Below are 18325 nucleotides of genomic sequence, written 5' to 3'. Positions count from 1 at the left end.
TTTCTGTATTTGATTTACTCAGGTTGTACTACTCGATTGCTTTTTTAAATCTGTCTGAAATTCTGTCCTTTCTCCGGCCCCTGAAGTGGAAAGGGGAAGCGAGTGAGCTATGATTTACTCGTCTCAAAAATCCTACGATGTTCCTGCAGTTGACTTACTCACTTTTCTCTTCGGTTCGTACTTCCTCGTGTACCAAAACAATATCAAGCTAATAGACTAGAAAATCCTTCATGCGCCGCCAAAGAAGACACCATAATCCACCTCGAAGCCGCCAACCCCTCGAACTCCATCACCAAATCCGTCGGGAGAGAACTCACCAAATCAATCGCCTACAGCCTTCGAAACTCCTTCTCCATTGGCGAGAATGGTCCAGGTAAAGATGTCGTTGTGGTTATTTCCTCCGGCCAACCGTTGCTTGCGATGTTGTTCTATGGTGTGATTGCATCTGGAGGAGTTTATTCGGCTGCTAGTGCAAGTTTTACTGCAAGCGAATTGGAGAGGCAGATTAAGCAGGGAAATAGCAATTTGGTGTTTTGCAGTGAGGATGCGAAAGATGTTGCCGTGGAAGCGGCAAAGAGGTGTGGAGTGCCATTGAGTAGAGTCGTAGTCGTAAGATCAAGTCCAAGCTGGAGTATGGCGTCGCTTGAGGATGAGGTTTCTGTTTTGCCGTCCAAGGGAAAGTTGGGTTGGGAGAGGATCACCGATCAAGAAGAGTTGGATAATAGTTTGATATGTCTCCTTTACTCTTCTGGCACAACTGGTATTCCTAAAGGTTCGTTGGGCCCAAGCTTCCCACAGGTGACAATCTTGACAAGAACTCTTAGGTGTGATGATATCACATACAAACATAGTAGCAGAATCTTACATCCCAGCGACCATGTTCCGAGAGAAAATCGCCGCCAGAATAGAGAACGGAGAACCTCCGTTCGAATACAGAACCTTAGCCCACCTTCCAGCTTCTCACATCGCAGGTGTACAAGGATACTTCATTAACCCATTCTACATGGGCGGTCCTGTATACTGGATGCCTAAATTCGACTTTGGGAAATTCCTGGAATATAACAAGAAATTCCGCATCACGTTCTTCTTCACTGTTCCACCTATTTATTTGCTCATTGCGAAGACGGCCATAGTCACTGACCAGTTTGACTATCTGGAAGTGGCAATTAGTGGCGCTGCACCGCTGGGCAAGGAGTTGCAACATGCGGCCAGCGCAAAGCTCGGTCGGGGCAAGACATTCATTGCTCAAACGTGGGGTTTGAGTGAGACGACGGGGAGTGTGACTGCCATGCCATGGGGAGAAAAGGACGATACGGGAAGTGTCAGCAAGCTCTTGCCGAATATGAGTGTACGGTGAGTGTTCTATCTTTCTCACGTTTCAAAAGAATTGGTTATCACGTAATACTTCTCCGGAACCAAAAGTCTCAATTCAGTTGGGTGAAGAAATTAGCAGACTTCTTCTGATTTTTTTTGCTCCCAAGCTCACAGCGAACTCCGGTGCTAACTTCTTGGAACAGCTTGATGGATGACGACGGTAAAGACGTACCCGAAGGGAAACCTGGAGAAGTTCTCGTGAAAGGTCCCGTTGTTACTAAAGGTTATTATGGCAACCCTCAAGCAACGCGCGATTCATTCATCGACGGCTGGTTCTGCACTGGCGATGTAGCGATCTGGAAGAATGGGTTACCCTATATTGTTGATCGGAAAAAGGTGATTATCTCTCTCTAATAATGGTCATATGAACATGCTCAAATTGGCAACACTAACTGGAACAACAGGAATTGATCAAGTACAAAGGCTTCCAAGTAGCCCCCGCCGAACTAGAGGCTCTTCTCGTCACGCATCCCAAGATCCTAGACGCTGCAGTAATTGGTGTTGATATACCTGGTACAGAAGCACCAAGGGCGTATGTTGTGACGAACGGAGATATAACAGAACAAGAGATCAAGGAATTCGTGAAGAAGAATATTGCAGATTATAAGCAGTTGCGTGGTGGCGTGGTTTTCATGGAAGCTATTCCTAAGAGTCCTTCTGGAAAGATATTGAGGAAGGATCTGAGAGAGATGGCCAGGAAAGAAACTAGAGCTAAACTGTAGACCCGAAGGCGCAGAGGACTGTAGCAACTAAGCTTGGTCCGACGATCTGCTGCGGTACTTGGGAAGGGTAATTGAAGAGATAAGGTGAACTTCCACAATACCAGAATACTCGAATATTAAAGACGTGCACGTAAATAAAGCAGTTTTATACGTCTCGCAGGCGTAGAAGCATAGGTATCTGACATATCTGACATGCAGATCGATGTGCATATCAGGGGCTCGGAGCATGTTCATCCGATGCCGGCCTCTGATCATAGAGTGCTGTGATAATTCGGTACTTTATTGACTTTTCGAATCCGACCATTTTCAGTTCCAGATTCGGTCAAAGACTACACGCTCAGACGGAGAAGGGATCAGATAAAAGCAAGTGTACAGAACCTGGAGGTTGAGAGGAACTCGCGGCTTGCCCCGGATCGGCGATTTACCCACACCGAAAATCGCACCCAAAGGATCCCTGTCGAAGCGAAAGACGAGGGGCACTAAAAAAATTTAAGCTGTCTTGCGAGCTTTCACTTCGTCCTCACACCCTGTTCTTCACGCCTCTCACCCTCCTTTACAATTAAAATCACTTCCGAGAAGTCCAATAATTATCTGCAAGAATGGCTGTCAACGGTGACCACAAGACCTATGCTCTCTCTGAGTCTCACAAGGATGTCAGTCTTTTCACCCCGCTATTTGATTAACTACACGGGCTGACTCATGAATGTAGCTCTTGGAGAAGTCCCTTTTGGAGACTGACCCAGAGATCGCAGAGATTATGGTAAGCTTATTCCAGATGATGCTCTTTGGATATCTGCTAACAACATGGTAGAAACTCGAGATTCAACGTCAACGAGAATCCATTATCCTGATCGCCTCCGAAAATGTTACCTCCCGCGCTGTTTTCGATGCATTGGGATCGCCAATGTCCAATAAATACTCCGAGGGCTACCCAGGTGCTAGATACTACGGTGGAAATCAACACATTGACTCAATTGAGTTGACCTGCCAAGCTCGTGCCCTGAAAGCTTTCAACCTCGACTCTGACAAATGGGGCGTCAATGTTCAGTGCTTGAGTGGCAGCCCTGCCAATCTGCAAGTCTATCAGGCTATCATGAGACCTCATGAGAGACTAATGGGTCTTGACTTGCCACACGGTGGCCATTTGAGCCACGGCTACCAAACTCCTCAGCGAAAGTACGTTGTCTCACGGCTTACCACATGCAGAAAGTTAATTAGTTGCTAGGATCTCCGCGGTCTCGACTTACTTCGAAACCTTCCCATACCGAGTCAATCTCGAGACTGGTATTATCGATTATGACAAACTTGAGGAGAATGCACTTATGTACAGACCCAAGGTTCTCGTTGCAGGAACATCCGCATACTGTCGATTGATCGACTATGCTCGTATGCGTCAAATTGCCGATCTTGTTGGAGCATACCTTGTTGTCGACATGGCTCACATCTCTGGTCTCATTGCTGCTGGTGTTATTCCAAGTCCTTTCGAGCATGCTGATATCGTTACCACTACAACCCACAAATCTCTTCGTGGTCCTCGTGGTGCCATGATCTTCTTCCGTAAGGGTGTCCGCAAGACTGATGCAAAGACCGGCAAGGAGACACTCTATGATCTTGAGGGCCCAATCAACTTTTCCGTCTTCCCCGGCCACCAAGGTGGACCCCACAACCACACCATTACCGCTCTCGCGGTCGCCTTGAAGCAAGCAACTACTCCTGAGTTCAAGCAATATCAAGAGCAAGTCGTCAAGAACGCCAAGGCTCTTGAGATCGAGCTCAAGAAGCTCGGTTACAAGCTCGTGGCTGACGGTACTGACTCTCACATGGTTCTCCTTGATCTCCGACCCCAAGCACTCGATGGTGCTCGTATCGAGGCTGTCTTGGAGCAAGTCAACATTGCTTGCAACAAGAACGCCATCCCGGGCGACAAGTCTGCTCTGAGCCCCGGTGGTCTCCGTATCGGAACCCCGGCTATGACCAGCCGTGGTTTCGGCGAAGAGGACTTCAACAGAGTCGCAAGCTACATTGATCAATGTATCAAGATCTGCAAGGAAGTCCAAGGCGCCCTTCCCAAGCCAGACAACAAGCTTAAGGACTTCAAAGCCAAGGTTGCTGGTGGTGAGATTGAGAAGATCAATGCTATGAGAAAGGAGATCTCCAGCTGGGCTTCCACCTTCCCTCTTCCAGTTGAGGGATGGAGAATGGACTAAGTTACGAACATTGTGTTTTTCGGCGTCTTGGCGTATTCAACAAAAGCATCTGCATGCATGGAACCGGTTCTTGGGCTACTTCAACGCAGTCATCTAGATACCATGGCGTAGATGGTGGGTAGTCAATTATTTCAACAGTGAATGAAAAGTCACAACTTCAACGTACCATAACGTCTGAAACATTCTCAAACTTCATGTACTATCCAAATGAACTCCATCTTTTCTCACTGACTAAAATTATACCTTCCCACCCTTCCACCTCACCTTCCCAACCCACTTCGCAAAAGCCCGCACATCATCCCGTTCCAACAACCGCTCAACAGTAAACCACTCCCTAGCCAACTCCTCCAAACTCGCAACCCGATGCACGAAACTATGACACGCCCTACAAAGCCAAGCTACGTTCTCCAACTGATCCTCCGTATGCCAACCCCGCTTCAACACCTTCGCATGCACGCCTCTGGGGATTAAATGATGGTACGTCAACGGGATCCACGAACGGTCGCAGATCTCGCATTCCGTGGCTAGGGGACGCGCGAGGTGTGGTGCGAGGGGTGGTGTGAGCAGGGAGGAGATGTAGGTGGAGAGGATGGGAGTAAGGAAGGAAGTTGTGTCTTGGTCGAGGGTTGGGTTGAGGAGGGAATAGGTGGTTAGGGTGTCGGTTATTGATGCTGGGAGGGGATTGATGATTTTGTGTAGAAGGGCAGGGGATGGTGGGTCGGTGTATGTTGATTGCAGGGTAGGGGTGTTGAGCCAGGTTGAGTAGGTGAGTGTTCGAAGGTCTGGGGGGAGGTTGGTGAATATCTCGGTTGCGATGTACTGTTTTATTTCAGCACATTAAGGTACAGGGGTGATTGACAAAGGACACACATCGATGAAGTCTGCCAGTTCTTCTGCATCATCTGGTTCTTGAGCTACTACGGGCTTGATTGCGGTCTTTCGTCTTCCACTGCCTCGCGATTTCTTGGTCTTTGACTCGGGTTTGGTGGATGATTTTTCTATCAATGGAGTAGAGAGACATTCTCTGAAGAGCTGATAATTCCCGCTTTCCGTTTCATCCATCTTCGGCCTCGATTGAATAGGAGATTAATTGGAACATTGTTTGCAAGTTGAGAATCGAGAAATATATGCATGTCGGACCGAGCCGTACCTGGAATGTTCTCTACCCCGCGTGCGTCATACATTGACCCGCTATTGTATGCAGGCAGAGGCAATCCACATCAACGTTCCTGGATGTCGGTTTTGATTGTATTTCGGTGCACCGTCTAATTGTCTAAGATGGCTTCGAACAATAATATTGTGATCGCCTTCGATTTGTACGGGACGCTGCTCTCGACTGAGAGTATTGCTAAGGAGTTGGCTGCTCATTTTGGTGATGAGAAAGCGGGGTCTATTGCTGCGTTGTGGAGGAGGTTTGTTTCCTGTATTCTAGTATGGGAAAGGATATGTTGCTGATCTTGTAGATTCCAGCTTGAGTCAGTGTGCTCATCAATTTGTCGTATTCGATTATATTTCGCAGCTTAACTCAAATCCATTGTCTGTTCTGGATACGAGTATTCTCACTATTGAAAGTTCGGTTTTGAAGTTAGACATTTGAGCAAATCAAATATCTTGTTCCTGATTCTCAGCACGATGACGCAGATTGTTTGATTTGTCAAGACGAACAATTTGTCTTCATCTGTAGCCACCGGACATTCATCTGTACCGAATCCACAGCTTCCGTTGGGACATCATGTTGATAACAAAACAGATACACATGGAGAATGAACAGCATGGGTACGTGTCACCTCCACCCTCCTTTCCATCCAACTAACATTCCATCAGGACTCTACAAACCCTTCTCCGATATCACCAAAACATCCCTCCAGCACGCCCTAGCCGAACACTCCTCGACACTCTCCGATTCAGACATCTCCCAACTCATGAGAGCCTACGACTCCCTCTCGACCTTCCCGGACGTTGAACCCGCTCTCAAAGCCATTTCCACAGACCCCTCAATCGACGCATACGTCTTCTCGAACGGAACCGACGCCATGGTCAGCTCCTCCGTGAAGCAATCCCCCTCACTGTCTCCCCACGCTTCGATCTTCAAGGGACTCGTAACTGTCCAGGAAGTGGAGCTATTCAAGCCGCACCCAAAGGTATACTATCACCTAGCTGGAAAAGTGGGGAAGGGGAGAGGAGATATGGGCAGTATCTGGTTGGTGAGCGGCAATCCGTTTGATGTTGTTGGGGCGAGAGCTGTGGGTATGCAGGCAGCGTGGGTGGATAGAGCGGGAGGCCATCATGGAAAGGGAGGGTGGAATGATAGATTGGGGGATTTGGCTAGTGGTGGACCGACGCTGGTTGTTAGCGGGGTGGAGGATGCGGTTGAGAAGATCAAGGATTGGACGAAGAAGAATGAGGGAAGTGGTGCTGGACATAATAAGGAGGCTGCTGCTATGGGACCTGGTTGAGGCGGACACCGTACTAGCAAGGGACGAAGGTAGCTACTGAATGAATTACTATATTTTGCTCGTGCTGCTCATATTTTCGGATAGCTTTCTATGTATAGCATTGAAATGCTCAATGATAGAGCAAAATGTCTTTGTTGTGATCTTCGCAAAACATCGAAATCAGCGGAAAAAACCAGGCTAGATGTTCTCGAAGTGATCTTTGTAACGCTCCTTGAGAAACCACACTACCAGCATCAAGGTGATCAACATCCTCAAGATGTTATGACTGAATTCCCTAGCTCGAAGCATCAGGGATGTCTGTGTTCCAAGCTCCTCTCCAAGTCTTGGACTTCATAAATTTTGACCGCTACCCACATTACCATCTGGCGAACGAGAGTTGCTCAGAAAGGCTCATTGCAAGCTACCCGCCCTGTCTCGCTCAAAAGCTCCTGCCATTCGCTCGACTCTCCCAAATCCAGAGCTTTTGCATAGACTGGAAAGTTGAGAGCAATAGGTCGCCCTGATCTTCTGTCCCTCAAATTAACGAAGATATTGCTTTTCTTCAAGCTGCGTATCAAATTCCAAGCAGTACGCTTCTCTTCGACAGTCTCTAGTTGCAGTGGAGCTTCCTCCGGAAAAGCATCTATGTGTTGAATCTCTTTCAGCGTGAAGTCAATCTTCAAAGGTAGACTGCCTTTCTCGAAGACTACGCATAACTCCTTGATGTGGACAGGAATTTTGTGCCTTCTGTGCCGGTAATAGCGTCGCATCAGGTCCCAGGTTACGAAGTTGATATGGAAGCTTTTGAAGATTATCTCTGCATCTGGACTGTGGATAAGGTCGTCGAGCATAATTTTCGAGTGGCGGCGTGAACGAAGCATTCCGGGATTGGTGTTACCCTCGACATCGGACGAACTAGAAGCTCCAACAGTGTTGCCCTGACCACATGTTAGATTCTTGCCACTCGGTTATTTTTAAAGTAACTTGACGGGGATAGATTTTGTGCTGCTTTGAATGTCCCCATTGCTGAGGGGTTTGGATTCTCGTACAAAATATGTTGTGCACTCCCTCTGAAATTGAAGGAGTATGTCTCCATGTTTGTAACAAACCAACATATGATTAATGGGGTACTATACCTGTTCTGTTTGTGTGCTCTGTGTCGATCCGAGTGAGGTATCTCCTGCAGGGGATGTCGTAATCAGTCGACCTCGTTGCCATGGCTCGATGACTGTCAAATCATCTATCCGATTACTGGCACGGTTGAGATTACTTCGGAGGTAGACAGAGTCTGTCAACGGGTTGATGTAGCAGCCAATGTTGGACCTTAGACCCAGACGCAGCTCATGATATATTTTTAAAGCTTCGTGCCGACACTCTCGATTTGTTTGAAGGACTGCAGGTGGCCGAATCCGAGCCGTGTAGGAAGTCGTATCCGATTGGTACAAGATGGGCACGACCCGAGGCTCGGTCATTGATAATAATGTCCAGATCATACATCGCACCTCTGGCGGGAGCTGCCTAAAGAAGAGAAATGATGCTTGGCTCGAAACCTCAGACGACATTATGCCAACAAAAGATCCTGATCCGATCGTGAATGTTTGTTCAGTGTACCTTCGAGCTTCACCAGCATCAGCCTCAACATCGCTGACTCAGCAGGAGCCTAGATTCGGTCGGTGGTATCACTGCGACGTGAATACAAGCATTGTTCGACGAATCGATTCAGGATCAATGTGCTTGTCGGCCTCGGAAATCCTTCCAGTAAGAATGAAAATATTGCGCTTGAACGAGATGTGCACACTACCTAGCCTCGTAGGTATGATGTCAAACACGCTCCCATGGGTTTGGATGACGAGCGACGTTGGGTGAAGGATCAACCAGCCAAGCTTTCGGGTTAGTGCATGGATGGGGTGGCTGCAGTAGCGTGCCGCCAGCGCTGGTTCGCTAAGGTTGCCGCTGGGCAACTAGGTCTGTTTACTTTGGATTTTCGGTTCCAGCCTCGTGAATTTCAAGACCACCAACCTCTCCATTTCGCAAGACGCATACTAGTTGAAGGGACGATTTTCTTGTGAGCTGGGAAACTGCAAACTACAAGCTACTGCATCAATCTTCCCCAATCTTTCATCTTGCACTGCATTGAGATTTCTAACCATCTCTAACTACGAAGAACAGTTCTGCATTCATCCTACTACAAATTCGAGACCGGTCGAGAATACATTCCTCGACCTCAGCCACCGACGTTCTCTGACCGAAATCAAGACATCTTCAGCAACTCTCAGCTCTGCTGAGCATTCCACAGCTGCGACTCCAACGTCGCTCCGAGTAGGACGACTGGAGTAGCAGATTTGATAAGCATTCCGGAGGTGTCTCATAGGAGGAAGTACAATGGCCGACAGAAGGTTTCAGGTTGGGTGGATGAGTATGTTTGGAATACTTCCTTCGATCGGATACAGATGCTAATCCTCCATAGGACTGATACCTTTTCTCGGATACCATCATGTGCTCATGATATTGATTGCAGTTGCTATTATATTACTTTGTAAGCCTCCATTCAAAACTTCTTCTGAGCCATACTGACATCTTTCTAGCACTGTTATTAGCAGGATGCTCGTCGTCATCTCCCCTCATACCCGATATATTCCTCATCTCCATTTACTATCAAAAATACACACCACAACCGTCGACAGCACAAGTAGACTACAATGCTTATAATGCATTGGCAGTTGTGGCGGGAGATGCAGTGTTGGCATGTCGAGTAGGATACTTTGGCATCTGTATCAATCCAGATGGAGGATCTTGGCTTTGCAGTAACAATGCCACCGCATTGGCGAACGAGATCTCGTTAACACAAGATCCCCTGAATCTGATTTGGCTCGCAAGTCAGTTCAAAGATATGATCGTATTCCCCTACCTCATGTAAGTCCCATCTAACTCTTTGAAAACTCCATTGCTGATCACTTTTCTAGTATCATTGCCATCATCTTCGCATTCATATGCCTACTTCTCCTAGCAACTTTTCCTGGATGGCACGAAGAAGAAGATGCCCACGGCAGCGAACGAGAAGTCAAACCATTCCCCTCGAGACCTGTCTCTCAAATAGCTTTGGCAATTATCTTCATTGCCTCGATATTCGTACTCGTATCAGTTCTGTGGCAACATACAGCCTCAGTTGCAGCATCCATTATTGCCCAAGACTTCGGAAATGGTAGTGTCAAGAGCGGTGTCGGAACCACAGCCATGGTCCTAGGTTGGTTCGGATTCGCATTGCTGATCATCGTTACTATCGGATTGCTGGTTATGATTTTGAGTATCAGGGTTCTAAGCGAGACGTTTGCATAGAGAAAAGTTCGCTTCCGTTTTCTGCTGCATTATAGGGGGTGGAGGAGGAATTTGATAACGATACCTTTTGAGCGAGCATGATGAACACCTATACCTAACGATCACCACGACAGACAAGTGGGTGGCTCGTCCGAAAACATGAGGAACCTTTTGAGTCGGTCGGTCCAGGCTGATTTGTGTATAAATGGACGCATTTGGGACGGAGTTTGACCAGACTTTGGTTGGTTTCGGGTTTTGATTTTTACGCGCTATGAGAGGAAAGGGGTATGTGATGAGGAAGGTTGAGATGATTGGGATGTGATGTTAATGATATGATGGGTCGGGACCACTTGGCCTGTATGTAGGGAGTAACGAAGGGGGACGACATACAGTGCACAATCCAATCATACGCGTATTCAAAACTTAAAAGCAAAATTTGCAATTCTACTTTCTTGCATCTGTGACCGTGATCTCGTGATACCATTTCATAACCTCATTGATCCATTCACTTCTTCCTCCTGAACCGACTATTGTGAGCCGCGCCTCCTTTAGCCCCTGAATTCCGTAACTTCAATCGCTTAAAGTTCTGGTGAGCCAAAGCACCCACTTTCCTCGCTGCAGTCTTGATCTTCCCATCCTTGTTGGCTTTCCTATTCTTCGTCTGGTTTGGTCTCTTATATCTCGTTCCTCCTTCAGATGCCGTATACTCGGATTGTGTGTCTGAATCGAAGTTTCTTGCTTCCGTGAAGCCGGAATCGTCCATTTGTGTTTCGGGTACCGCTTCCTCTGTTTCAGCCAATTCATCGTCACTGTCCTCCTCGGTTGGAGCTGCTTGTTGTGCTGCTGGTTTGGCCCGAGATGGCTTCATCTTCACACGGCGGGTGGTTCGCTTCTGTCCTTTCTTCTTATACACCTTCAGTGGCTTGCCATCACAGTCCAGTCCTTCCTTGGCTTCATCAGCATCGCTGTCGAGTTGTGCTTCGTCGTCAAATCCTCCTAACGGGAAGCCTGGCTGGCTGTCTTCAACCAAAATATCCTGTGGCGGTGCCTCTAGTACGGGCTTCGGTTTAGCTTTTGGTTTTGGCATAGTCTCGCCAGTTTCCTCCATCTCCATCTCGCGAAGAGCATCTAAGTCATCATCTGCTGCATCGTCTTCCATTTTCCGGAGTCCAGCAAGCATACTGCTTAGACCCCGAACCAAGGGTTTTCTCGGCATCCTAACCATTTCTGGTGACAGGGCAATTCCACCCTCGTTCTCGTTCAAGACCGGTAATCTGACACGGTGGTTATCTCGCCGAAGGAAAGATGGCGTAGAGAAATGTAGTTTTGAAACTGATGAAGGGGTCTTTCCTCCCTGGCCATTAAGATCTCGACTCTTGAGCGGAGTAGCGAAAGCATCAAGTAACTTCTTGCGACCTCCTGGAGTTCTGCTATTCCTGTGAGGTGTCCCTATTGCTGAAACCTTTCGAGGTGTACCCTGAACAGGGACCGTGGGACGCTTCCATTCCAGATTAGACGGCGATTCCACCACACTATCATTGGGTAGCAAGTCGAACAGTCCTAGCACTTGTCCGTCTTTCTGTGGCGTGGGTCCAAGAACAGTCTTCCTCGAAGGAGTAAAGAGATTCCGAACCACGGAAGGAGAATCGTAAGGATCGACTTCCCAGGGTTGGACTTGTATTTTGGAAGGCGTCTTGACGAGCTGTAATCGTTTGGAGGCGCCATGTCCTACATCCTCTTCATGTTTTCTTTTTCGTGGAGTTTGGCGTTTGGGTGCTACAACTGCCTCGATGACTTTGCCTGATAATATATCTCGTACTTTGTTGTATTCTTTGTACTTGGCAGCTATAAGTCGGTTAATGAATGTTCGAGCAGTGGAGAATGTTCAGGAGGGGTACCAATGTCTGGATTTTGTTTAATGTCATCCCTGGATGCTTTCTTGCCACTGTTTGCTGCTGCAAAGTCCTTCTCCCATGCTTTCAATTCGACTCTTAATGTATTTGACCTCTCCGTCAATTCTGCTTGCCGCCCTTTCTCCATCTTCAATGTCCGACAAGACTTGACTGTGTCTAACTCAGCCAAGGCTTCTTCGAATCGACGCGTCGAATTGGCTGGCCCAGAAAGTGGTAGAGGGTATTTTGAATAGGGTATCGTTATTGAATGTTGTAAATGTTCATGGTTCAAAAAATGGCTTTGCTATCGTAAATTGACATGAGATCATGAATTTGCCAGCATACCAAAATCGCGTTCCACCAAATCCAGACGCGTCGATTTCTCAGCCTTTCCCGAGACCCACTATTTCCGTCATTAGCGCCCCTCTTTGCCACCACTGATCACATCAGCCTCGTCTGCATGGCTTTTTTCTCTCTTTCTACCTCATGGACGCCCAAGATTCGGACGTCGAGTCCAAGATTCTGCAAGCGACACTGAACGAGATATCATCTCGCGCACATGATGAAGATGCAGAGGAGAATCCTTGTGTGATCTGTCTCGAGCGCATCTCCGAACCCGCAACTGCGCAACCATGTCAACATTCGAGCTTCGACTTCCTCTGCCTGATCAGTTGGCTCCAGGAACGATCTTCTTGTCCCCTATGCAAATCTGAAGTAACGACTGTTCACTATGATTTTGCTGCCGAAAATACACACAAGATTTACGAAGTCACTTCGACAACAAAAAAACAGGAATTGAATTCCTCGAGCACATCGAGACCGCAGAGTCACGAATACCAGAATGGGAGAGGACATCCTTCGGGAAGAGGCTATGGTGCAAGCAGAAGGGTCAGAGAATGGGGTCAGCCAAGAACATTGCCAACTCAAGATGAAGCTCTCCTGAGGAGAAGAGAGGTTTATGGAAACCAGCTGTATTCATTACATGTTGGCTCGAATCGGGTGTCTCGATTCAAGGATCTCACGCCGTCCATTTTTACACGGGATGTCGAACTTGTTTCAAGGGCAAGGAAATGGATACGGCGGGAGCTACAAGTTTTTTCATTTCTCTCTCCCGACTCGGCAGCCTCAGGGTCAAGTGGCGACAGAAGGGCAAACAATGCCGAATTTCTTCTCGAGTATATAATAGCTATCCTGAAAACGGTCGATATCCAAGGCAGTTCGGGGCAAGCAGAGGAGATGTTGAAAGATTTCTTGGGCAGAGAGAATACAAGGCTCTTTCTACATGAGTTAAGGGCTTGGTTGAGAAGTCCTTTCACAAGTTTAGAAGATTGGGATCGAAACGTGCAGTATAACATTGGAGAGAGACTTAGGAAGACAGATGCCGCGCATAGTGATGGGGAGCATCAAGAAGTGGGAGGGAACAGGAATAGGTCTAGATGGGGAGGAGCAGGTCGTGGAAGAGGATCTCACTATGTGCCTCGAGAAAGACGGTATACTCCATATCGACAAAGAGGAGGAAGGAATACAGACGATTGAGGGTATCGAGCGGATCCCGAGGCTTCTTTGATACTGAGAACCAGAGTCCAAAAACGCATGCAGCGTACAGAGCCATTCGCGACGCAAGGGGCGTAAGCGAGAAATGCGGCATTCTTTGTTCTCGTCCAACCTTGCACTTCAGAAGACCGTCTAGCTTTACTTCTTCCCCGTACACACACCTCCCTATTCGATAGACTACGAAGTATGGCGTACCTTCATGAGCACAGGCGATTGCTAGCTGCCATCAAGCCTCCTTACCACATCATCCCTCGAACCTCAGACTGCAAAGCTGAAGCAGAAGAGGGCAAAATACTGCCTGTCACCGAGATGGGAAAACGACTCACGAGAATAGAGGAGATGCTGAAAAGTCTCGAAGAGAGAGTCGAGAGAGAGGGTGGGAAGGTCGACCTTGAATCAGCGCATGAGCCCAAATGGAGAAGTGTTGGAAGGATTGGCCTTCGAAATACCGCGGAATATTCGACGAGATTCAGTGACGTCCTACAAAGAAGTTTGATTCAGGGTGTTCATGATGATAATGACGAAGTGACGAAGAAGGAAGCCTCATTCACGTCAGATCCCTGACCTGCGAACATAAAAACCGCTCGACAGCCACGTTCTTGCCTTCATTTCAACACAGAAAATATACCACCCATCATCAACAACCATGTCAAGCCATCACAGTTCAAAAGCAAAAAGCGGGACTCGCCACTCTTCAAACTCTGGCGCCTCGTCATCAGGTAGCGGTGAGACTCTATGGGAGCGTCTGCGCGGATTATATCCGAATCTGCCACCCTATAGTGAAACGCACATTTTTTTTGAAAGACACGGTCCTAGGTGCGGCCCCCACGCGTTCAACAAACAGCGATTGTTTGACATCTTCATGCGTAAGTTGGAGTCGGACGAGAGAAGGTTTCGGGGATTGAAAGACATCGCGAAGACGCACAAGAGCACGAAGCCGGAGGAAATCAAGAAGGAATTAGATAGAATGAAGGAGGAAAACAGGAAGTTGAGGGAGCTTCTCGACGAGTTCAGGGATTGAGGGTGGGTGGTATGTTGATTTGGGTTAGGAGGCTAGAGTGTAGTAGAAGTGTATCATTGAGATTGTGTAGCTGCTTTGATAACTACTGTAGAGAACCATTCTTTATTCCCGAACTTGTGCTTTTGACTCACAACGTTTACACTCGCCAAGTCATGGATGGACTATTACCACTCATGAATTCGAGTTTGATTCAATTCTACTTTACTTACTTACCTAGTTATCTAAAATGCCTAGCTCCCAACATGCCCTCCACCTAGATTCTAACAGCGTTTCCAATCTCTCATCCTATCAAGTTCTCCAACATCAACCAAGCTCACCACCAACCACCAACCACCACCACCGACATCCAACAACCATGTCAAGCCATCACAGTTCAAAAGCAAAAAGCGGAAGTCGCCGCTCCTCAAACTTGGGCTTGGGCGGCTCGGACTTTCCAAGGTTCTTATTACCACCTAGTAACGAAACTCTATGGGAGCATATGCGCAGAAGACATCCAAATATCCCATCCGGTAGCGTTTACAACGGAACGTGCCCCGATCCCAAGAGACACGGTCCTACGTGCCCCTGCTACGTATTTATTGTCAACAAAAACCAACGGCCTCAATTCTTCTGGCATAGATTGGATATGCAAGAGAAGAGGCTTGCGGTCTTGAAAAGCTTCGCAGCGTCGGATAAGAACACGAAGCCGGAGATGATAGAGAAGGAGATAGCTAGAGTGGAGGAACTTTGTATGGATTTGAGGGCCGTTGTCATGGAGGAGCTGAAGAAGAAGGGTGGATGGTGAGGCGAGATGTAGATTTGGGTTAGGATGCTAGGGCGTGGTAGAAGTACCAATGAGATTGTGTAGCTGCTTTGACAGCTACTGTTCAGCACCATTCATTCCCAGACTTGTACTTTTGACTCATAATATCTACACTCGCTAAGTCATGGAGTATCACGACTCATGAGTTCGAGCTTGATTTAACTCCACTTTACCTACCTACCTAATTATATAAAAATGCTCAATTCCCAACATGTTGCAGGTGCTCGATAAGAGGTATACTGAGAAGCTGAGAATTGTCGATGTGAAGGTATGAATCAGATCGTGCCGGGCTAGTGGTTGATGGGGCCTACCGTTGCTGAGAATGTACGAAACTCTACTGGGAACAATGAGAAAGGAAACGGGGTTTGAGGTAGGTATTGGGCATCGGACATTCTATGTAGAGAACAAGTAAATAAGTAATAACCTGTGGACAATGAATCGGAACTCGATTCACACGTTCTTGATGCTAGAGGGCATAGTCACGGGTAGCACGCTAGTCGAATGGATGAGTAGGGATCAAATGAATCGGACACTAGCCCATTACAAGGGTCGGATTCACGTCCTTTAGAGGGTTCTCTGAATAAAGTGCAACGTCAACAGTTAACGAAAGACAAATCAGTCGCCCCAACTCCACAAAACAGAAGCACGATTCGATATCCTCGCGAATCCAAACACTTGCCACTTCTCTCAACTTACGCAGAACCGAACGTCAAGCATAATTGCTACAAAAAAGCGCAATGTCTGCCAGCCAACAGCCCCTGCGCATTTGCCAGAACCTCGACCACGACAAGGACTGTGCAGCACAAGCAAGCACCTGCCTCGTCAACAAGAACGATTCAGACAACAAGCCCCAAAGTCCGACGGAAGAAGAGAAGAGACGATTGGAGCTAGAGGAATGTTCACAGCGATCTAAGGACTTGGTGATGGATCTCGAACTTGAGAGGTTATTAGAGAAGGAGCCTGAACTTAGCGAGGGTGATGTTACTTGGGAGGGATTGGGTCGCGGTGGTTGTTGAATAGTGGGAGGGTTGGAGTCTTTGCTGTGCTGGACACGTAATTTTGGGAAGAAGCGGGAGGTGTGAATCAGAATGGCAGATAAAGGAATCATCGATGATATTTAAGACATCTTGAATCATACTGTGTTTGCTGTGCGAGTCTATAAAGACCCCGTCTTCTATTCTCTTTGCAAACCCATGCTCCGAGAGATAACACAGGATACCGAAATCTAAAGACAAGTCAGCTCTAACAACATGGCGTCTCACAAACAAACATTGGATATGGACCAATGGCTCTGCCAGACACCATGGCAGATTGGTCATGGCTTAGAGTGTCCCTGCGTAAGGCTAGAGAGAGAGAAACAGGAGGCCAAGAAGCAGATGGAGAAGGCAAAAGCGAAGGAGCTAGAAGAGGAGAAAGCGGAGCAGAGAGAGATGGAGGAGAACTTGGAGTTGTTCCACAAGTATTTGATCATCAAGGAGAAACGAATGAAGTAGGAAAGATGTGGGAGACGAATTTGTACAACTTGTGTGGAGCTGATGATATTTTCTGGAAAATGCGGAGGTGGGTCAGGCAGTGTCAAGGTCGCTGGTGTGAACTTTGTACAGTGAACCTTGTCGTGTAGTACCAAACATCATCGTTGTTTCCCCAGGAGGTGGCGATGTCTTATTCTAGCATAAGAATGAGATCATGATACCATCACCAAGTGGACGACATTTTGTAGTCGAGTATTCTGGGCTGACGGTGGTAAGGGAACTGTGAAGCCAAGCGCTCAGCCTTCGTCCGAACTTGCGTAATTGAAACACTTTGAGTAACGATGGCAATGCGAACGTGCCTCGTCGCTTGTTGAGTTTTGTATCGAGCTATTTGTGCTTCGACCTGTCCTAAAATACATCGGAATGATCTCCTGCTTCTCGTAGATCTGGGAGAGACGTGTAAGGCATGAAAGATCATAGATAGATCTGAGGCACTCGAAATAGTGCCGCACTTAGAACCTCCACACGTGATGATGCACACGTTCAAATGAGGGTGAAATGCTGACATCAGACTAGAGATGATGTTGCGAGGTTATATGCAAGACGGAATCGAATACGAATGCAGAGAGACATGCTATTTCCAAGCAAATTGAAAAGCTGTAAAAATTTACGCTGGCGCACCACTCTGTAGTCCGAGTAAAAATAGACATCGTATCGCAAGACCTGTCTCACGCGGTACGTCAGGAAAAGAAAGTATTGTCCGTATCAAACCGAAACTTTCGGGACGAAGGGTCGGGTGGTATGGAGCCTCCAATTTGGCGAAGGTTGATTATTGTGAGGCTGTGCAACGTTATGAGACGAGTGGTGACCCGGTCGAGTAACTTCGGATGACAGAGAAACAACAATGCATTGTGTTCGAATTGAGTGCATCAGTCCGAGCCATGAGTGCAGCACCGCACAGAAGTCTAGCAAGAAACGGATCGTCGACGTGCTGGCTATCACGACAATGCGGTATCCTGATGGGGTGGTGGTGTTCAGACGGAAAGTCAACGGCAATGATTTGGTTGGTGAGAGGTGGAGAGAAAGACACATGTGATGCTGGTCGGCTCTGGGTACGAGCGAGGTGCAGAAACCAACAGAAAACAATTGATTTGGTCAAGTCACCGCCCTGCAGGGTCGACCCATCCTTCCCCGCGTCGGTCTTGTTGAGTTTTCTTGTGACGCGTCCTGAGGATTTGACGTTGAGAGTTCGCGAGGGTCTGGAGTTTCTTGGTCAGAATCTTATTTGGTGTTTATTGACCGAAAGGGCCGGCTCAGAGAAGTGAAGTGAAGTGAAGTGAAATGAAGGAAGAAAAACATGGCGCAAATTCTGGATCGCCCTCCACCCACGCAGAAGCGGTTAGCACCAAGTAGCGCCTTGTCTGAAGGGGTGGGCCCCGGTCCGAAAGGAGCATTTGGGTTAGTACCTTGCATAAGACCTAAGATCTAACCCAGCTCGGCCTCCTCGACCACTTTGACATTTCACAAGTGA

At 47.6% G+C, this 18325-nt stretch overlaps 9 protein-coding genes across 9 annotated transcripts; 6 read left to right on the top strand and 3 right to left on the bottom strand.

The window, feature by feature from the left end:
• Nucleotides 1-109: 109 nt before the first annotated feature.
• LY89DRAFT_720193 (acetyl-CoA synthetase-like protein) lies at nt 110-2184 on the top strand (the record flags this gene model as incomplete). Its single annotated transcript, XM_018218548.1, has 5 exons — nt 110-173; nt 209-772; nt 825-1353; nt 1518-1710; nt 1779-2184. 5 exons carry the CDS (start codon nt 110-112, stop codon nt 2094-2096), a joined length of 1668 nt encoding a protein of 555 aa, XP_018069069.1. The 3' UTR covers nt 2097-2184.
• Nucleotides 2185-2405: 221 nt separating this feature from the next.
• LY89DRAFT_649169 (cytosolic putative serine hydroxymethyltransferase) lies at nt 2406-4303 on the top strand (the record flags this gene model as incomplete). Its single annotated transcript, XM_018212047.1, has 4 exons — nt 2406-2749; nt 2806-2856; nt 2908-3272; nt 3322-4303. Exons 1-4 carry the CDS (start codon nt 2696-2698, stop codon nt 4301-4303), a joined length of 1452 nt encoding a protein of 483 aa, XP_018069068.1. The 5' UTR covers nt 2406-2695.
• A 252-nt stretch (nt 4304-4555) lies between these two features.
• LY89DRAFT_619807 (uncharacterized protein) lies at nt 4556-5715 on the bottom strand (the record flags this gene model as incomplete). The annotated part of the gene is made up of 2 exons (XM_018210893.1): nt 5174-5715; nt 4556-5122 (listed from the first exon to the last, which is right to left on the bottom strand). Coding segments are annotated over exons 1-2 (759 nt in total), but the record flags the coding sequence as incomplete, so codon positions are not given.
• On the top strand, nt 5472-6949 carry LY89DRAFT_119895 (haloacid dehalogenase). The gene is made up of 4 exons (XM_018205137.1): nt 5472-5715; nt 5767-5778; nt 6054-6079; nt 6128-6949. Exons 1-4 carry the CDS (start codon nt 5582-5584, stop codon nt 6757-6759), a joined length of 804 nt encoding a protein of 267 aa, XP_018069066.1. The 5' UTR covers nt 5472-5581; the 3' UTR covers nt 6760-6949.
• On the bottom strand, nt 6808-8589 carry LY89DRAFT_783800 (uncharacterized protein). The gene is made up of 2 exons (XM_018222724.1): nt 7875-8589; nt 6808-7676 (listed from the first exon to the last, which is right to left on the bottom strand). Exons 1-2 carry the CDS (start codon nt 8298-8300, stop codon nt 7140-7142), a joined length of 963 nt encoding a protein of 320 aa, XP_018069065.1. The 5' UTR covers nt 8301-8589; the 3' UTR covers nt 6808-7139.
• Nucleotides 8590-8736: 147 nt separating this feature from the next.
• On the top strand, nt 8737-10432 carry LY89DRAFT_708406 (membrane fusion mating protein FIG1). Its single transcript, XM_018217678.1, has 4 exons — nt 8737-9154; nt 9206-9274; nt 9324-9651; nt 9702-10432. The coding sequence occupies exons 1-4, from the start codon at nt 9121-9123 to the stop codon at nt 10072-10074; spliced, it is 804 nt and encodes a 267-aa protein (XP_018069064.1). The 5' UTR covers nt 8737-9120; the 3' UTR covers nt 10075-10432.
• Nucleotides 10433-10497: 65 nt separating this feature from the next.
• LY89DRAFT_649159 (uncharacterized protein) lies at nt 10498-12270 on the bottom strand. Its single transcript, XM_018212046.1, has 2 exons — nt 11952-12270; nt 10498-11898 (listed from the first exon to the last, which is right to left on the bottom strand). Exons 1-2 carry the CDS (start codon nt 12091-12093, stop codon nt 10559-10561), a joined length of 1482 nt encoding a protein of 493 aa, XP_018069063.1. The 5' UTR covers nt 12094-12270; the 3' UTR covers nt 10498-10558.
• Nucleotides 12271-12491: 221 nt separating this feature from the next.
• LY89DRAFT_560090 (RING finger domain protein) lies at nt 12492-13295 on the top strand (the record flags this gene model as incomplete). The annotated part of the gene is made up of 1 exon (XM_018208446.1): nt 12492-13295. A coding segment is annotated over one exon (804 nt), but the record flags the coding sequence as incomplete, so codon positions are not given.
• A 1366-nt stretch (nt 13296-14661) lies between these two features.
• On the top strand, nt 14662-15304 carry LY89DRAFT_751226 (uncharacterized protein; the record flags this gene model as incomplete). Its single annotated transcript, XM_018221221.1, has 1 exon — nt 14662-15304. Exon 1 carries the CDS (start codon nt 14747-14749, stop codon nt 15302-15304), a length of 558 nt encoding a protein of 185 aa, XP_018069061.1. The 5' UTR covers nt 14662-14746.
• Between the last annotated feature and the right edge of the window lie 3021 nt (nt 15305-18325).

Source organism: Mollisia scopiformis (genome assembly GCF_001500285.1).
Source record: "Mollisia scopiformis unplaced genomic scaffold LY89scaffold_16, whole genome shotgun sequence".
Lineage (NCBI taxonomy): Eukaryota > Fungi > Ascomycota > Leotiomycetes > Helotiales > Mollisiaceae > Mollisia > Mollisia scopiformis.
The sequence above is the reverse complement of the archived record's forward strand: the minus strand, read 5'-3'. Positions and strand labels throughout refer to the sequence as shown.

Coding starts and splice junctions, on each gene's coding strand:
- LY89DRAFT_708406 (XM_018217678.1), top strand. CDS start 9,121: ATGGCCGACAGAAGGTTTCAGGTTGGGTGGATGA. Junction 9,275..9,323: donor AGTTGCTATTATATTACTTT/GTAAGCCTCCAT, acceptor ACATCTTTCTAG/CACTGTTATTAGCAGGATGC. Junction 9,652..9,701: donor ATCGTATTCCCCTACCTCAT/GTAAGTCCCATC, acceptor TCACTTTTCTAG/TATCATTGCCATCATCTTCG.
- LY89DRAFT_783800 (XM_018222724.1), bottom strand. CDS start 8,300: ATGTCGTCTGAGGTTTCGAGCCAAGCATCATTTCTCTTCTTTAGGCAG. Junction 7,677..7,874: donor AGAGCACACAAACAGAACAG/GTATAGTACCCC, acceptor ACATGTGGTCAG/GGCAACACTGTTGGAGCTTC.
- LY89DRAFT_649159 (XM_018212046.1), bottom strand. CDS start 12,093: ATGGAGAAAGGGCGGCAAGCAGAATTGACGGAGAGGTCAAATACATTA. Junction 11,899..11,951: donor TAAACAAAATCCAGACATTG/GTACCCCTCCTG, acceptor ACCGACTTATAG/CTGCCAAGTACAAAGAATAC.
- LY89DRAFT_119895 (XM_018205137.1), top strand. CDS start 5,582: ATGGCTTCGAACAATAATATTGTGATCGCCTTCGATTTGTACGGGACG. Junction 6,080..6,127: donor ATGGAGAATGAACAGCATGG/GTACGTGTCACC, acceptor ACATTCCATCAG/GACTCTACAAACCCTTCTCC.